Source organism: Vitis riparia, chromosome 7 (assembly GCF_004353265.1).
Source record: "Vitis riparia cultivar Riparia Gloire de Montpellier isolate 1030 chromosome 7, EGFV_Vit.rip_1.0, whole genome shotgun sequence".
Lineage (NCBI taxonomy): Eukaryota > Viridiplantae > Streptophyta > Magnoliopsida > Vitales > Vitaceae > Vitis > Vitis riparia.
This window is the reverse complement of record NC_048437.1, coordinates 506,893-522,764: the sequence shown is the minus strand read 5'-3', so window position 1 is coordinate 522,764 and position 15,872 is coordinate 506,893. Positions and strand designations below refer to the sequence as shown.

General features: G+C 36.7%; 3 protein-coding genes across 8 annotated transcripts; all 3 read right to left on the bottom strand.

The window, feature by feature from the left end:
- Positions 1-2,027: 2,027 nt before the first annotated feature.
- Positions 2,028-6,116, bottom strand: LOC117917832 (putative pentatricopeptide repeat-containing protein At5g08490). Of its 5 annotated transcripts, none has more exons than XM_034834254.1 (4): positions 5,803-6,116; positions 2,989-5,693; positions 2,366-2,568; positions 2,028-2,261 (listed from the first exon to the last, which is right to left on the bottom strand). In XM_034834254.1, the coding sequence occupies exons 1-2, from the start codon at positions 5,805-5,807 to the stop codon at positions 3,134-3,136; spliced, it is 2,565 nt and encodes an 854-aa protein (XP_034690145.1). In that variant the 5' UTR covers positions 5,808-6,116; the 3' UTR covers positions 2,028-2,261; positions 2,366-2,568; positions 2,989-3,133. The 5 variants fall into 5 exon arrangements, with proteins under 5 accessions (XP_034690145.1, XP_034690146.1, XP_034690144.1 ...); XM_034834255.1 differs by lacking the exon at positions 5,803-6,116 and having other exon boundaries at positions 2,989-4,029; positions 4,153-5,796; XM_034834253.1 differs by lacking the exon at positions 5,803-6,116 and having other exon boundaries at positions 2,366-2,441; positions 2,521-2,568; positions 2,989-5,795.
- Positions 6,117-7,039: 923 nt separating this feature from the next.
- On the bottom strand, positions 7,040-12,910 carry LOC117918403 (protein SUPPRESSOR OF GENE SILENCING 3). The gene is made up of 6 exons (XM_034835034.1): positions 12,786-12,910; positions 9,663-10,745; positions 9,206-9,500; positions 8,809-9,053; positions 7,882-8,042; positions 7,040-7,710 (listed from the first exon to the last, which is right to left on the bottom strand). Exons 2-6 carry the CDS (start codon positions 10,698-10,700, stop codon positions 7,506-7,508), a joined length of 1,944 nt encoding a protein of 647 aa, XP_034690925.1. The 5' UTR covers positions 10,701-10,745; positions 12,786-12,910; the 3' UTR covers positions 7,040-7,505.
- Positions 12,911-13,615: 705 nt separating this feature from the next.
- LOC117919212 (GDSL esterase/lipase At1g71250-like) lies at positions 13,616-15,294 on the bottom strand. 2 transcript variants are annotated; one of them, XM_034836345.1, is made up of 5 exons: positions 15,024-15,294; positions 14,716-14,843; positions 14,389-14,631; positions 14,050-14,305; positions 13,616-13,986 (listed from the first exon to the last, which is right to left on the bottom strand). In XM_034836345.1, the coding sequence occupies exons 1-5, from the start codon at positions 15,289-15,291 to the stop codon at positions 13,751-13,753; spliced, it is 1,131 nt and encodes a 376-aa protein (XP_034692236.1). In that variant the 5' UTR covers positions 15,292-15,294; the 3' UTR covers positions 13,616-13,750. The 2 variants fall into 2 exon arrangements, with proteins under 2 accessions (XP_034692236.1, XP_034692234.1); XM_034836343.1 differs by having other exon boundaries at positions 13,616-14,305.
- Between the last annotated feature and the right edge of the window lie 578 nt (positions 15,295-15,872).

Sequence of the window (15,872 nt, the reverse complement as noted above, 5' to 3'; positions counted from 1 at the left end):
TTTCTATTCAAACAAAAAAGTTGGTAAATTGTTGTGTCTTTAACAGTGGTTTCCAAAGAGGAAAGTAATAAGGACATAATTTGAGGAACCCTGATGTTTCAACTGTTAAACCCAAAGGATCGCTTGATTCTAACTGTTGAACTCTTGTTAGCAAGCAATCCTTTTATGGATTTTTGTGTTGAATGAAAAGCTATCACATTAAACATTTACTACTCAATAACAAAGAGGAAAAAGAATGGGCCTGATACTCATAAACTACGTTAATCCATGAGCCATACATGCATGGAAGAAGCAAAAACAGTGTGGGATTATATCATCCATGTATGAAAATATCACGCGAAGCAGAAGCAAAAACAACGCAACAACATGGGATTAGATCATCCATGAGCACCGTCAAGGATGAGAATATTGCATGACGAAATTGATGGTTGAATTAGGAAATATCGGGATGAAAATTTAAAAAATAAATAAAAATTGATGAAATATCCTCATAGCACATTGCATGGTAAGTGTATACACCCCCAATACGCCTTAGTGGTTTGGACAATATTTGATATTAACATTAGTTTTTTGATTCATTTTTTAAGACCTTTTGGAGGGATTTTTGGGCCCATAACGGGACTTCAGCAACACCCTACGAGTACCCAAAGTTTCAACGGATATGGAGGCTTGTATACATCTTCATTTGCCTCAGCCAGTCTCCACAATTGGTTCAACCAATCTGGACAACCGACTCAATTGGTTGAGGCTATTTCTCAACCGATCACCTACAGGTGATACGTAAAACTTTAACACTAAATTGAGTAAAAAAAAAAAAAAGATGTATCAAAAAAACAAAAAAAAATCAGGATAAAGTGAAATTTGCTTGGCTGAAAGCCTGAAATTCCGACCATGCTATTGTTTGGTGCATGGGGAATAGATATTGAGAGGGAGAGAGTGGTGGATATACCCAACGGACAGAAAAAGAAAGGAATGAGTTAGCTTAGAGGCTGAATCAATGATCACTAACGAAGATGAGAAGAAAACAAATTAAAGGTCTATTTGATGATGTTTCTAAAGAATAGGTTCTTTTATAACAGTTGTTCAAAATAGTTGAAAACAAAAACCTATTTATTTTCAATTTTGCTCAGAACACTTTAGAAAAAACAACTTTAAACAAAAAAAAATTAAAAAATTAAAGAAAAAAAAAACATGTTTTTATGACAAATTCTCAAAAAAATTGTTTTCAGAGTCATAAACTGTTTTTTGTTCCAAGGATTTTTTTTTTTTTTTTCAAAAATGGGTTCCAAACTGAGTTGAAACTCTTTAACTTGGACAAACATTCACCAAAGACCTTACAAGTACTTATTTGTGAACATCCTCAACAAACTGAAGATTCAGGTTCTTAGCCGCTACAACTATGCGAGAATATTTAGAGTTGAGAAAAATTGAAGATTATTAGACAAAAACAAAACGGAAGAAATGCTAGGATTTCATTGTATGTGCTACTGATATGCATGCAAACAGGTTGGGCCAGGCTAGGCTTCGACCCTCTTGGTTGGGGTCGGGGCAACCCTAGCAAGGCCCAAGTTGGTCTTTGGGCCAACAGGCCCAATTTACATCACTAGCTATTGACACGATACTTGAGCTTTGTTTGGTTTTTAGAAATTACCAAGTAAAAAAAGGTACCAAGGAAAATGAATTTCATGTTGGGGCTTGGGGCAACCCTAACTATGCTCAAATTGGTCTTTGGGCCAACAGGTCGTCCAATTTATATGACTAGCTCAATACATGATACTTATGCTATGTTTGGTTTTAAAAATTATTAGGAAAAAAAAGTCATATATATATATATATTAGAAACTTATATAAAGGAAAAAGAAGATGAATGAGTTTAAAGAAGTACATAAAAATAGTTTATTAACTTCAAAAAAAAAAATTCCTTCACTTTCTCTTTTCTTCTATGTTTTTTCTTTCTATTTTCTTTCCCTCACATTTTCTCTCAATTTTGTCCAGGCGTTAAGGGCGGTAACAATGAAAGATCATTCTTAGGTAAAGACAGCTTCAGGGTTTATTTCTCAAAACTAAAAGGTAAAAACTCCACTACAACATTGAGCAAAAGTATCTTGAATCATATTGAGCTGTGCCATAAGCATCCTTACCTCCATCCAATTTGCATTTGACTCCAGCACTTCTCTCTTACTGCAACTTCCCCAAACTAATCTTCCTTTTGAAGTCCCTAGCTTCTTCAACCATTTTGATCTGCCCCGCACGGAATCCTTCTGAAAATCCACATTAAAGGATGCATTGCAACAATCAAAATGAAGGAAAAGGAGAAGAAAATCAATGACAAAACATTTAACTTCTCCAAGGAAAACAAAGCAACCTCAAGTTCATTCTTCTCAAAGCTGAAAAGGTTAATTTTTCCATCTACATTTCCTTCATAGGGCATCTCAGATTCTCTGTCATTCCATGCAAATGATTTGAGAATAGGGATGTGAATGAATCAGGCTGAAGCATAGTCAAGTCTTGGCAAATTACCAGGCCAAGCCCATGTGCATTGGCATTACCCTTCTGGAAACTGCCCATCTGAGATAGAAAGGAAATTGAGAAGTTAGTATAGGAACAGTGTCTATGTTTATCTAAGACTATGTTTGGTTCTTCAAAAGTACTTAGGGAAAAAAAAATGCTGTCTGTTTGGATATACTAAAAATTTCTTGTTCTTAAAAATAGAAAATAGCAGTACACAATGTGATCACAGAGAAACTGTGAAAAGATTGAGAAAACTGTTTTTCATATTTGAGTTCCTACACAATTCTATTTCTGAAAAGTTTTGAAAACTGTTCTTAGGAATTGACTTTAGATAACTGTTTTTGAAAGCATTGCCAAATAGTAGGACTCATAACCCTCTTCAGTTCATGAAGATTAAATCCAGATAACTGAGAATATGCTAGAGATAGCAGATACTAATGAGAAAAATAAATTGGTTACATTTTCAGTGTTACTGACCTCTATTTTAGGTGCCATTTCTGACAAAAATAATGGCAGATAGCCCTGCCTTGAAGGTTCACCTGCCCATACAGATGTCATCAATGGTGTTGAAGATTCCAAATTTCCAGGCATTCCAAATGCTGAATCATTGATTTGATATAGTTCAAAAGTGAAATGGCTCTTTCATCAGTTGATCCAAGGTGCTTAATGTTCTGTAGATAATGCTTCTTTGTGGGTGGGAAGAATCCCCAGCTATGAATACATTCTTCCTCCTCCCCACTTCAATCCAGCTGCACCCAGCAGGCTTTTTCAACTCTCTGGTCCGCATCAGCCTCCGTATCTCCATGACGCCATCCCATCTAGCATCTGCTGCATATAGGTTAGACATCACTACATAGTTCCCGATATTGTCAGATTCGATCTTAAAGAGATGATCAGCCACTACTCTTCCTAATTCAACCTCATGGTGAGTCCTACAAGCTCCCAGCAATGTTCCCCATATGTTTGCATTAGCTTCAATTGGCATCCTGGTCACAAAAGTGTAAGCATCCTTAATTCGGCCTCCTCGAGCAAGAAGATCCACAACACAAGCATACTGTTCCATGGTGGGTTGGAAGCCATGGACCTTCTCAATTGAGTTAAAGATCTTCCACCCTTCATCTACTAGGCCTGCATGACTGCAGGCAAACAAGACTGCGGTAATGATAACATGATCCGGCTTCACACCCAACTCAAGCATATAAGAGAAAATCCTGAGTGCTTCCTCTCCCATGCCATGCATTGCGAACCCACCAACCATGGCTGTAAACATGACCAGATCTTTCAGAGGGCTTGACAAAAAAAGCTTATAAGCACCAAATACGCTTCCACATTTTGAGTACATATCTATGAAAGCTCCATTCAAGCGAACATCATTGAAACAAGCTCTAATTACATACCCATGACACTGCCTCAGCATGTGGACTGAGGCCATATGAGCACAAGCTGGAAGGATGCTCATGATAGTCACTATGTCAGGCTTCATCCCTTGAACTTGGAGCTCATGGAAAAGACTCAGAGCTTGATCAGGAAAATCATTTTCAGCGTAAACTCGAACCATTAAATTCCAAGTAGTTAAATCAGTTTCAGACATTGTATTGAATATTGCATAGGCATCATCATGAGAGCAACTATTCACATAACCTGAGATCATTGAATTGCAAGTGACCACATTCCGTTTCTCTGACAAACTCCCAAAAATATTGACTGCATATTTCATGTTGCCACATTTGGCATATGCGTCGAGCATCCCATTTCCAAGAGTAGGTCCAGCATCACCCTGCAAAAGACCAAATCTAATTGAATAGCTATGGGTTTCTTTAACCTTTTTGACTCTGGAAACAGCAGCATAATACTGAATTATAGTTAAGATAGTAATGGAGTCAGGTCTTATTCCTTCCCTTAGCATCCAGTGTAATAGGTTGCCAAGGTGAGTTTCACACCCACTCTCTGTAAAGGCATCAAGAATAGCATTCCATGATATCAAGTCTTTACGAGAAATCATTAAGAATGTCTGAAGAGCAGCTTGTGTGTAATTGCATTTTGCATAGAAACTTAGAAGGGCATTTCCAACTGATGTATCCTCACGTAGAGCAGGATGTCGGATAATATAGCCATGGATCTCCTTTGCTACCTGCAAATTATGTACATGGGCACAAGCGGGAAGAACACTAACAAGGGTGACAGAATCTGGCTTTATCGTCTCTAGAGAGATGAGCTCCGAAAATAACTCTAATGCTTTCAACCACTCACCATTTGAGGCATATCCTGCAATACTAGCATTCCATGAAACCAAATCTCTTGATTTCATGTTTCTGAACAAGAATTCTGCTTTTTCCATCTGTCCAATCCTCAGGTAAAAGCTCATAAGAGAGTTGATTACAGAAACATCTTCTACCAGCTCCATTCTTCGCAAAACATGACAGTGGACCTCTTTCCCATACCAGTAACCAGCATTCTCTTCTAATGATGCACACACAGGTAGAATACTTGCAATTGTTGCATAATTAGGTTGTATCGGTCCTTTAAGCATTGCATGGAATAATTTGAATGCTTCTTCTGTGGACTTATTCTCGGAAAACCCTGCAATCACTGCATTCCATGAAACCACATCTTTGAACTCAATTCTATTAAATGCAGCATATGCATCACTGCAAACAAGCCCACACTTTGCATACATTGATATTAAGGCATTTCCTGCAAGGGTATGTGATTCCAACCCCGATTTAATCACATAAGAGTGCACACTCTTCCCAGCATCTAAATCTCGGAGACGAGCACACACAGGAAGAACAATAGCAATGGTGACAGAGTTGGGCTTAGCTTCATTCACCATATGCATTGCACGGAACAACCTCATCACCTCAGCCTCATGACTTTGGAATCCAGCCAAACCAGAGAGGACAATGTTCCAAATGACGGGATCACGTTGGTCCATCTCACCAAATAGTTTGTTGCAATAATCGAGAGCTCCAGATTTAGCGTACAAGTTGAGCAATCCTTTACACAGAGATTGACATGAAACATGGCCTAGTTTAAGAGCATAACCATGGAGAACACTCCCGAATCGGATGGCGGAAATGGCAACACAGGATTTGAGAAGAGCTGCGAGGACTTGGCCGTTGGGTTTATATCCTACAGAACATCGTACCCTTTCGAGGAAAAGGGACAGAGCTTCATCATGCCTGGAAGTTAAACAGTCATGGTTCAGGCATATCATCAAACAGGTTGTATGCATTGGAGTTGGCCACAGAAACAAACAGAAGAAAAGAAAAGAAAAAGAACAAACCACACCTCATCAGAAAAAGCTCTGCGCAGTATTTTTTTTGTTATCACTTTCTTTGGGAGGAGAGCAATGCAATCACATATACAGTAACTACTATAGTTTCTAGAATGTTCCAAATTCATAATAGTACGGAAGGAATGAATTCATTGAATTTGAAAACAATATCTTGTATTGGAAATCAAATCCACCACTCTCGTTAGTAGCATTGTATGAAGGGTTTTTTACTTTCCTAATTTTTCTCGGCACCAAACATTGGTTCAGGGTTTTCTCTTGCTAAAAAATTTTATTGGCAGCCAAACCTAGGGATTGTGTCTTTTAGTCTACATTAATTTCCTTTTAAATTAGGCGTTTTACACACAAATGTTTCAAAAAATAAATAAATAAATAAATTATTGGTTAAATTAAAATTTGATTAGTTTCAAAAAAATGAATTACAATCTCTATTCTCTATTTGGTTTATGATGCTTGGCCTAGGCATGTCTTGGGCTTTGCTTGAACTTTGGTTTGGCCCACATTCACTGAAGGCATGAAGGTTTGATATTGGATAAGATACCTTGCATTTAATCTTTCTTAGAATCTTCAAACATGAACTTGAAGAATCTTGAAATCTTTATTAAAGACACATGTAGACCTTGTTTTAGACCATACCTTCTAAATTGCTCAAAACATCCATCACAAACTTTTATATTTTCTATGGGAAGCACTTCTACAACACATTCAACAAGCATTATTCGATAAAAATCATGTTCAACATTGTTGGCATCTTCAAAATTATGATTGTCACTGTCATTATTATTATTATTATTATTAGAGAACATATCTACCAAAATAAAATAAGACATTAATAAACAAGTAGAAGGGATATTTTCTATTAATATGAACAACAAGGCATGCTACAATGGTTAAATCGGCACCATATAATAAGCATTATAAGGTTTGATAGTGAAGTAGATTCTTAACAGCAGAAAAGAATCGAAAAGAAAACCACATCTAATGATATAACTGCCATTAGTTTTTTCACTTGTATAGCATCATGCTCTTTCCAACTACTCTACACGCTCTTAACAATGGCCACAACACCACCTATGCTAATCTTTTGAACAAACACTCAAAAACCCCTACGAAGATGCTGACAACAACCCTCAAATGGACCAAAATACCTAATCTCTATAAATAAAACATTCAACACATTCACTACCTCAACTGTAACAGGATCAACCCATCCACATCCGACATCATCACAAGTAGTTCACAACCTACTTAGATTTCATATTTGATTGTTCCATGACATAAAAAAAAAAAAAAAAAAAAAAAAAAAAATCCAGATCCATCCCCATTCAATCTTAAAAACCTCAAAAAATGAGGCACAAAAATCCTTACAAACTGATTAGTCACACCTGAGCCACCTCTCAGAGGCACAAAATGCGAAAGGATGAACAAGCTCCATGCAAAATCGAAAATCAGAAACACCCCACCTCCCACCTCACACAATTACTTCTGCTTCTCACAACTCTCTTTGTCCTGTGCGATATTCTTCTAAGTATTGTTAGCGGAAAGGATAAAAGAAAAAAAAGAAAAAAAACAAACAAACTCAGTCTTTCCCAGGAAAAACTATAGATGTCCACATCTATTTCACCAAATCAAATCTTTGGAGTCTCTCTGCCGGATTTAGTACCAATTCTGTCAACAACATTTGGAGCATATTATCTCCTTAACTGAGGTCTGATGTGTACTTCTCCATCAGCTTGGAGAGCTCATCATCGAACTCTTTCTCTAGACCAACCTCTTCCTCCCAATGCCTTTGTTTCATGGCCACCACCTTTTCCTCATGAGCTCTGATCAGCTCTTCTCTCTCCGCCACAAAATTTTCCATTTCCTTGTCCTGAAATTTGATGAATTTTGCAACTTCCTCCACCCTATTGCCAAAGAATGAGAAAGGAAAGAAACTCATAAACAACAACCACCTATTATCAAGAAACTCATCATAACATAATTCATTTGTTTAATCCCAAAGGGAAATAAAAAGAGGGGAAAAAAACACTGAACTTAATGAATGGCAGTATCCACATAGTAAAGGCAACCCATACCTGCTGCGTCGAGGATCCTCTATAGCAGAAGGGTTTCCACTTGATTGCTTTACCTTCTCACGCTTCTCCTGCTGGAACTTCTCAAAGTCATCCTCCTTAGCATCTCTGGCGTCATGGATGACTTTGATTTGCTCTTTGAAAAATTGCTCTTGAAAATCCATCTAAAGAGTATGCATTGCAGAACACTCGAATGAATAGAAGGAAAAAAAACTCACCAACACTATGTAAGAAACAGAGATGGGAGCAAAGAAACACATGTTTCATATAAAAGAAAAGAAAATATACTTGAGAATCCAATTCTTAGTTCACTAGAACAAATTTGGTAAGGCACACTCTGTTACATAAAAACTCGAAATAGCAGGTGTCTGAAGAACATTTTAATAAAAATTATTTGAATTTAATGATGGCTGTGTAAACATGTTGAAGACTAAAAAGTATCAGGCCCAAAGCTCCAGCCTAATGGAAAGTGATGTTTGCAAATACAAAGCCACAGCCATCAAAAGTAAAAGGCATTTAAAGGTTAGTTTCCTTTTAATAATATAGGAAAAAAAAACAGATTTAAGAAAACCCATATCATGACTTTAATCTTAAAAAAAAAAAGGGTGCTAATCATCCACATCAACGATGATTGATTTGAGAAATTTGAATTAAGAACCTCCATGAAGCTAGTACTTTATAAAAGACAAGTACTTCCTAAACAGAAAATAAAAGACGATATAGCAATCTGAAATAGCAATATAGCTGCTATTTCACACATAATTGCCACCACCAAGAATTATCTTAAAAAGTCAAGGGTCCAAAAAAGCATGCATCAGCAGCATACAGTCACCATTGCTTAAATGGCATAAACACTACTATTTTCATCTCAATGACATTTGAAAGACATGGCACTGGATAATTAAATTATACTGTAGTTTATTTTATTACCTCTTCCTTACTCTCTTGGTGCTGTACTTTTGTTCTTTCTTTCACAATGCGGTTTTCTTTCATAGACTTGCGCAGCCTCTCACTTACTATACCAAGGGACTCTTCATAAGCTTTTGATTTCCTTTGTTCTTTTGCAACTCTGTTTTTAAACCAAATGAGTTGTTGATTATCCTCACTCATTTGCTTCATTTGACTAACAACCATTTCTTGATATGATCTCATCTCAAACTTCAGTTTTGATTTTCCTACACCAGTGAACAGCAACATTAGAAGAATTCTACATTTTTACGACAACCAACCAGTCCCAAAATAAATAAATAAACAAATTATACAGCACATCAAGGCATCATTTGACTTCAAACTAAGGGCATAGCTAAGAGCAGGAAAGACAAGGAACCTTGAGAATGTTGGTTGAATAGTGTCAAATCTTCCTTTATAGCCATGTATCCATAAAGCTGGCGCTTTCCTCCAGGATAGAAAGGAACACGACGACGATCCCATGCTTCCCTATCTGTGCCTTGCTCAGCAAAGTGCTTATGAAGGCGTTCAGCCTCTAAGTAACCAATTGCCGAGCTCTCAAAAATCAAAACACTCATTCCTCTGTGCCCTTGTGGACCATAGGAATGTCGAGCCTTCACTGCAGCATATGAGCTGAAATAATCAAGAAGCTCTTGATTCCCCATCCCAATCCACTGAAATCCAATATAACACGAGAATATTATATATTGTAACATCAGGACTGAAATACATTTTAATAGACAAATCCAATTTTGACTCATTCAAAATAACAAATTAAGTGACAAAGTTGCACTCTGAGTTTATCTCTATAAAGAAACAAGAAATCTTGTTTGTACCTTGTCATCGGCATCCTGTTCAAGTCTAGTGTTCATTATGATAACCATTGGAGGCCAAACAATCTCATGATCTTTAACTGACTCGTATAGACCTTTCCACTTTCCAAATGCCTCTCCAGCTGGTACAACAGAAGTACCCCTCCTGTACAACTCCTCATCTAGAAGTTCTCCAAGCTCTCGATGAAGTTTGACCCTCTTTGATCCTTTTGTTTTGGCATGTGTGATCAAGGGTTGGAGACCCCTGTACCAGTCAATGGCACCAGGTCCACCTTGGCATGCAGGACAATGCCACTGCCTGGCTGGTTCGTTAATTTCCTCAATTGTTAAGCTATCCAATATCTGAAAAAATGACTTAAACCACTTGCTCTTCTTGCGTGTTTCATGGCTCTTTTGGCTTGTATCAGAATCAAAATCATCACTAAGAAGTTCATCATCACTATCATCAGCCACATCAACGTCATCATCATTGTCGTCAATATCTTCCTCTTTATCATCCTCAATATCAGCAGAGTAGGAATTGAAATTATTTTCATCTTTGCCTCGCACATCTTCTGATTTTATGGAACCAGGACGATTGTTCCATTTCCATCCATGCTCCAGAGGTGGGGGAATAACTGGCTGTGGGCCCATATAGCTACCCTCCAACCCTCTATTGATTGATTGGGGCCTCACATTTCCTCTTCCTGCTGGTTTCCTAGAATCAGCAGTTTGTGCAGCCCAGGAATTGGCAGGAGCTTTTCCTGATCCATCATTACTGCGCATGCCTAGTTTCTGAGCTGTATCTGGCTGCCCCCAAGCCTTAGTACTAGAATTTTGAGGAGCCCAACTTTTTGCAGCACTGCTTCCAGCTCTATTCTTAGATTTTCTTGAATAAACCTCCCATTCACCATCTTGTGCAGAATCCAGGCTGATGTCTGCCACCCCTTGATTCAACGGTTCAACCCCAACATTAGGGACTTCAGATGCATGTCTACTTTTGGGGGATGCATTAGAAGCACCAGCAGCTAACTGCTTTCCACCCCCTTTTCTCGAACTCATCTTATCAAGCAATCTTTTTTCCAGACCACTGCCTTCAATAAAAACCTATCACATTTAAATATTTAAAAGTCAAAAACAAAAGAAAAAGAAGTGACCTCATATTTATAAGCTAAACTACAGAAAGGTAGACTAACAAGCTCAAATCAACACACATGAGAAGCATGGAAGGAAAAACAAAAGGACAACATGTGATTGGACCATTTTTATACAGACTCCAAGCACTCCCATTTGGATTTTTAGCACAGGATTGAAACTAAAAAATCACCTTATAAGGAAAAATGGAAAAAGGGTTTACAAACTAACAACAGGCAATCTATTTGAACTACAAGCAAATTGAATGGAGACCCTAGACCATGTTTCTTATATAGGCCACGAACTACATGCAATCAATTTGAACTGTTTATTACATATCACGCTTTGACACCAATTCAGCATCATCTAAATACCTGGCCTTTTTTTCAAAGTACAAATTATGTACTAAAAAATAATAATTAAAAAAAAAACAGTTCTCAAGAGTAAACCATACAAATTATGATCAGAAAAAACAAAAAACAGTAGTCAAGAGTAAGCCCTTTATCCCATTAAACAGTCAAACCTGCTAAAACAGTGTGGTGCTTCTTTGACAACTACCAATTTCATTTTACTCATCATCAATCACGATTTCCATCTCATCAACAGCAAATCACAACAGTGGACAGAAATCAGAACACTTTAACTAATGCAGATGATTTGTAAATTAGATACACCCATCACAATCCATTACCAAATCAAGTTCACAAAAGAGGAATAGAAAACACATACAATGATGCAGCATAATCTTATTATGCTAAAATTTGGGTTAGCATCCAAAAACAAGACTACTGATTGCTCCTGGACCACATTCTTTCATGCATTATCATTCAAAACAAAAATCAAAACAGAAATCTACTGAACTGCTCTAAGCTCTGGGTCAAAACCACTAGTCTTTCTTCATCCACATTATTTTAGTGGTTCATTACCCAAAAGGAAAAAAATACTCTTCCATATTCCTCTAAAATCTGGACTAAAGCCCATCTCCCAAACCACTCCTCTTTCATTAGTAACCTTACAGTAATTGGATCTAAACAATTACCATAAGGTAAGAGATGCCAATGATATAAACAAACCCCTACACCAGCAACCATCTCCAATTTTAGACCACAAACACCACTTCTTTTTCCCTTTCCATCATTTTCCCAGCAACCAAACACAGCATTCACAGACATACATACACATATAGATAGACAAAGAGAAATGAGACAACCTGAGCAGGAAAGAGTATACCCCTACACCAGCAACCATCTCCAATTTTAGACCACAAACACCACTTCCTTTTCCCTTTCCATCATTTTCCCAGCAACCAAACACAGCATTAACAGACATACATACACATATAGATAGACAAAGAGAAATGAGACAACCAGAGCAGGAGAGAGTATACCGGCTGTTTTCTTTTCATTTTCCATCACTTCCTCAGCAACCAAACAAAGCATTAGGTATGCTCATGGTCTCATATACATGTGTGTAGATACACAGATGTCCACAAACAATGCCTCTAATAAAACCACACACCATTTTCTATTCCTTTTCCACCATTTTCTCACCAACCAAACACAGAATTAGCACACACATATTTTACATAGACAGATACACAGAAGCGGAGAGAAAAATATCAGCATACCACACCAATAATTTACCTCTCCATTTTCCGGCACTTCCTCAGCAAGCAAACACCAGCATTAGGGTTACACACAAGCACATACACATCTATAGATACAGAGAAATAGAGAGAGACACATGAAATGAACGAACAGAGATTCACATACAACGCCTTCAATAGAACCAGAAACCCCATGTTCTATTCTTTGTCATCATTTTCTCACCAACCAAACACCGTATTAGCACACAGAAACACATACTTTACATTTTCTCACCAACTGTTTCCCTCTCCATTTCAGCTACTTCCTCAGCAACCAAAAACCAGCATTAGGGTTACATACAAGCACATACACATCCACATCCACAGATACAGAGAAATAGAGAGAAACAGAAAAGCAGAGAGCAAACCAGAGGAAGATCGAGGCTCGATGGCCGGCGAAGACGGAGATCACAGGCGAATTGGCCGGCAATTGAAGCACACGCGCCGGGCAACAGGCACCAAGTACTGAAGAAACAGTGGTAAGAGTAAAGTCATAGCGTGAGAAGTAAGCAAATGAAATTATATAGCGTTTAAAAGTCCGGACTCCAAAATTTGATTAAATCTGATTTATAATACATATAAAATCACGGAGGAAAGAGCAAAGTGTCTGGGTTTGTCCTTGTGGGATCTTTTTCTTTTCTTTTTTTTTCTTTTTCTTTTTCTTTGCTTTGCTTTTCTTTTCTTTTCTTTTCTTTTCTTGCCAAGCCAGCATACGCGGGTCAAATTTATGCTAATTGATTGCCAAAATACTCCCAAGTAGTCCATTTGAGTGATTACAATTTTTTTTTTTTAAAAATGTTCACAAAAATGCAAATATCTTAATAATGTATAATTAAAATTAATTAAAAAATTACAGATTTATAAATTATGTAATATTCATATCAATAAGTTAAAATAAATAAAATAAATTTTAAATAAAAAATAAAAACAATTTATTTTTTATCTTTCTATACTCATTCTTTTTTTTAATATATATATACTTTTTTTATTTTATATTTTTTCTCAAATTTTTTAGAACTAAACATAACATAAAAATATGCATATAATTTTCCAAAACTAAATATGTAATTCATGTGCCAATTCTCAGTCATTACTCATTTATGAAATTAATTTTAGTTATAATTTTCTACCAAAAAAAAAAATTAAACTCGTTAAGAAGCAAAATAATAAAATTTATAAAATCTCTTTGGGTATTTATTATAATATCAATTAAACCATTTAGTAGACAAAATTGGTCTTGTTAACAAATAATGAAAACTCATAATATCCATGATATTATTGTATGTATGCATATTTCCTTATCCGTACAAAGACATTTATGTGGATGGTGAGTTTATGAAGATAAATTATTGTTGGAAATCATTTGTTGTATGTTCATGGGATAACACTCAGAGCGTGATCCTGCATAAGCCTTGTGAGCAAGAATCTTGTTGACTGCTTGTGTTGGATGAAAGGCATCCCAAAACACGTATTGGTCCCTATCCACGCAGGGAACCGAGAAGGGAAGGCATGTTATTTGTGCTTCATTCATCCCCATGCCACAACATGCTCTATTGGTAACGCTAAATCCTGCAAATATATAACCATAATTATCGATATCGAATAAACTTGAGTTCAAACCTTGAGACTTACCATAGTTTATTGGGGAATTGAGTATGTCATTGAGCGCTCCATAAGTGTTGCCATGCACAAAAATTGCCCCCGGATGGTTTGCATTTAGTTGATCAACGAGAGACCTGAGTCGTGTGTTGAACATTTTAACTAGCTCGTTCACAAAGAACACACACTTCCTCGGTGGAGCGAGCCCAGTTGCTAGTTGGTTTGGTATGCAACCAAGTGGACCAATGTCTGCTAAGAAGAACTTTCTGAACCCTAGGCTGTGAAGTGTCTGTAAAATTAACAGTACCATTTTCTCAACTTGAAGAAGAAGATAATGGAAGAAAGGATCCATGAAGGGTTTCTTGATCATACCAAGATTTGCCTTGTATAATGGTTTATGAGAAGATCAGCATAGTCATTAGGGGTGTACAAATAGCTTGATGTGTAGAAAGAAGGCTCGAGATAGTTGTTAATGTAGTCGTTGCTACCAAGGACTATGACAACCAAGGATTTTGCCAAGTATTGGCTAAGTGAATTTTCATCCATTTGGCTCCTTAGTTGATTCAAAGTGCTTTCAAAGTTCTGGACCTGTTGACTTAGGCTATACCGATCTCCCTGTATCACATAAATATGTTACAAAAATTTGATAAACCATGATGAAAAATTAGAAGATAGCAAGATAGACATATGATATGTTACTAGATTTCTTCCGGTCTCATCAAGGATTCCTGCTGCTGCTGAAGCGTAGTTTACACCCCTAAGAACATTGCCTCCTGTTGTTGAAGAATCTGCAAATGCTGGAAGATAAGGAAGACCTAACAATTCTCCTACAAAATTGGAAAAAAAAAAAAAGATTTAGTTGATTATAACTAGGTAGGTTTGTATTCTCGTTCAAGAATAAACCATGAATGATTTGAGAAAAAGTTGAGTCAGGAATATAATACATGTAATGAAAGTGTTAGAACATGAAGAGTTTGTGAAGAAATGATTGAAAAAGACAAAATTACCAAGAAAATCAATAATGGTTTTCCCATTGCAAAATCTGCCGGATGGTCCTCCATTAAAATCGATGCCATAAGGCATGAAGTTTGATTTTGCAAGAGAGTTCAAGTTGTTGTTGTTCCCATCATCCACTATTGAATCTCCCATCACAAACATGGCCGGAAACTCTGGTGTTGCCACCACCGCATTTGAAGAAACCACCACCACCACCACCACCACTACCATAAAAACAATCTTGAATATCAATGGACATGGCACTTCCATCTTTACCATTTTTTTTCTTCTTTTTTTTCTCCTCTTAGATGCATACAATATAAGACTTGATATAAGGAGGAAAGAAAGATTTGGGGTTGCTTTTTGGTAAAGTAGGAAACAGTTTTAAGTCATCAAAGTGCTTTGGTTTTTGCTTTTTGTTAAAAGGGTTTTTGGTCTAGAGCTCTTTTCTCCTTGTGTTCCTCCTACTTTTTGATACTCTTATTGTTGGCATTTTGCTATATAAGATAGAATTAACCCATGGGCCTCAAAATGGTTTGGCTCAACTCTTTTGTTTGTAAGCCTACTTATATATAATTTAAAGAAGAGACCTACAACATAATGGGTTAGGCCCAATCCAACTAATAGATGACATATGTTTTTTGACTTAATAGAAAAAGTTAAATTTACTTTTTCTATTCAATTAAAAGTAACTTGTTGATATCAACCAACATACCTAAACTAAATATATTGATAACAAGTTCACTTTACTTATGTCGGATGATGTCAACATGTTACTTTTAGTTAAATAAAAAAAACTAAATATTTTGGCTTAGGTTGAAAAATATCAACTCTTATATATAAGCCTTAGGTTGAGCTCA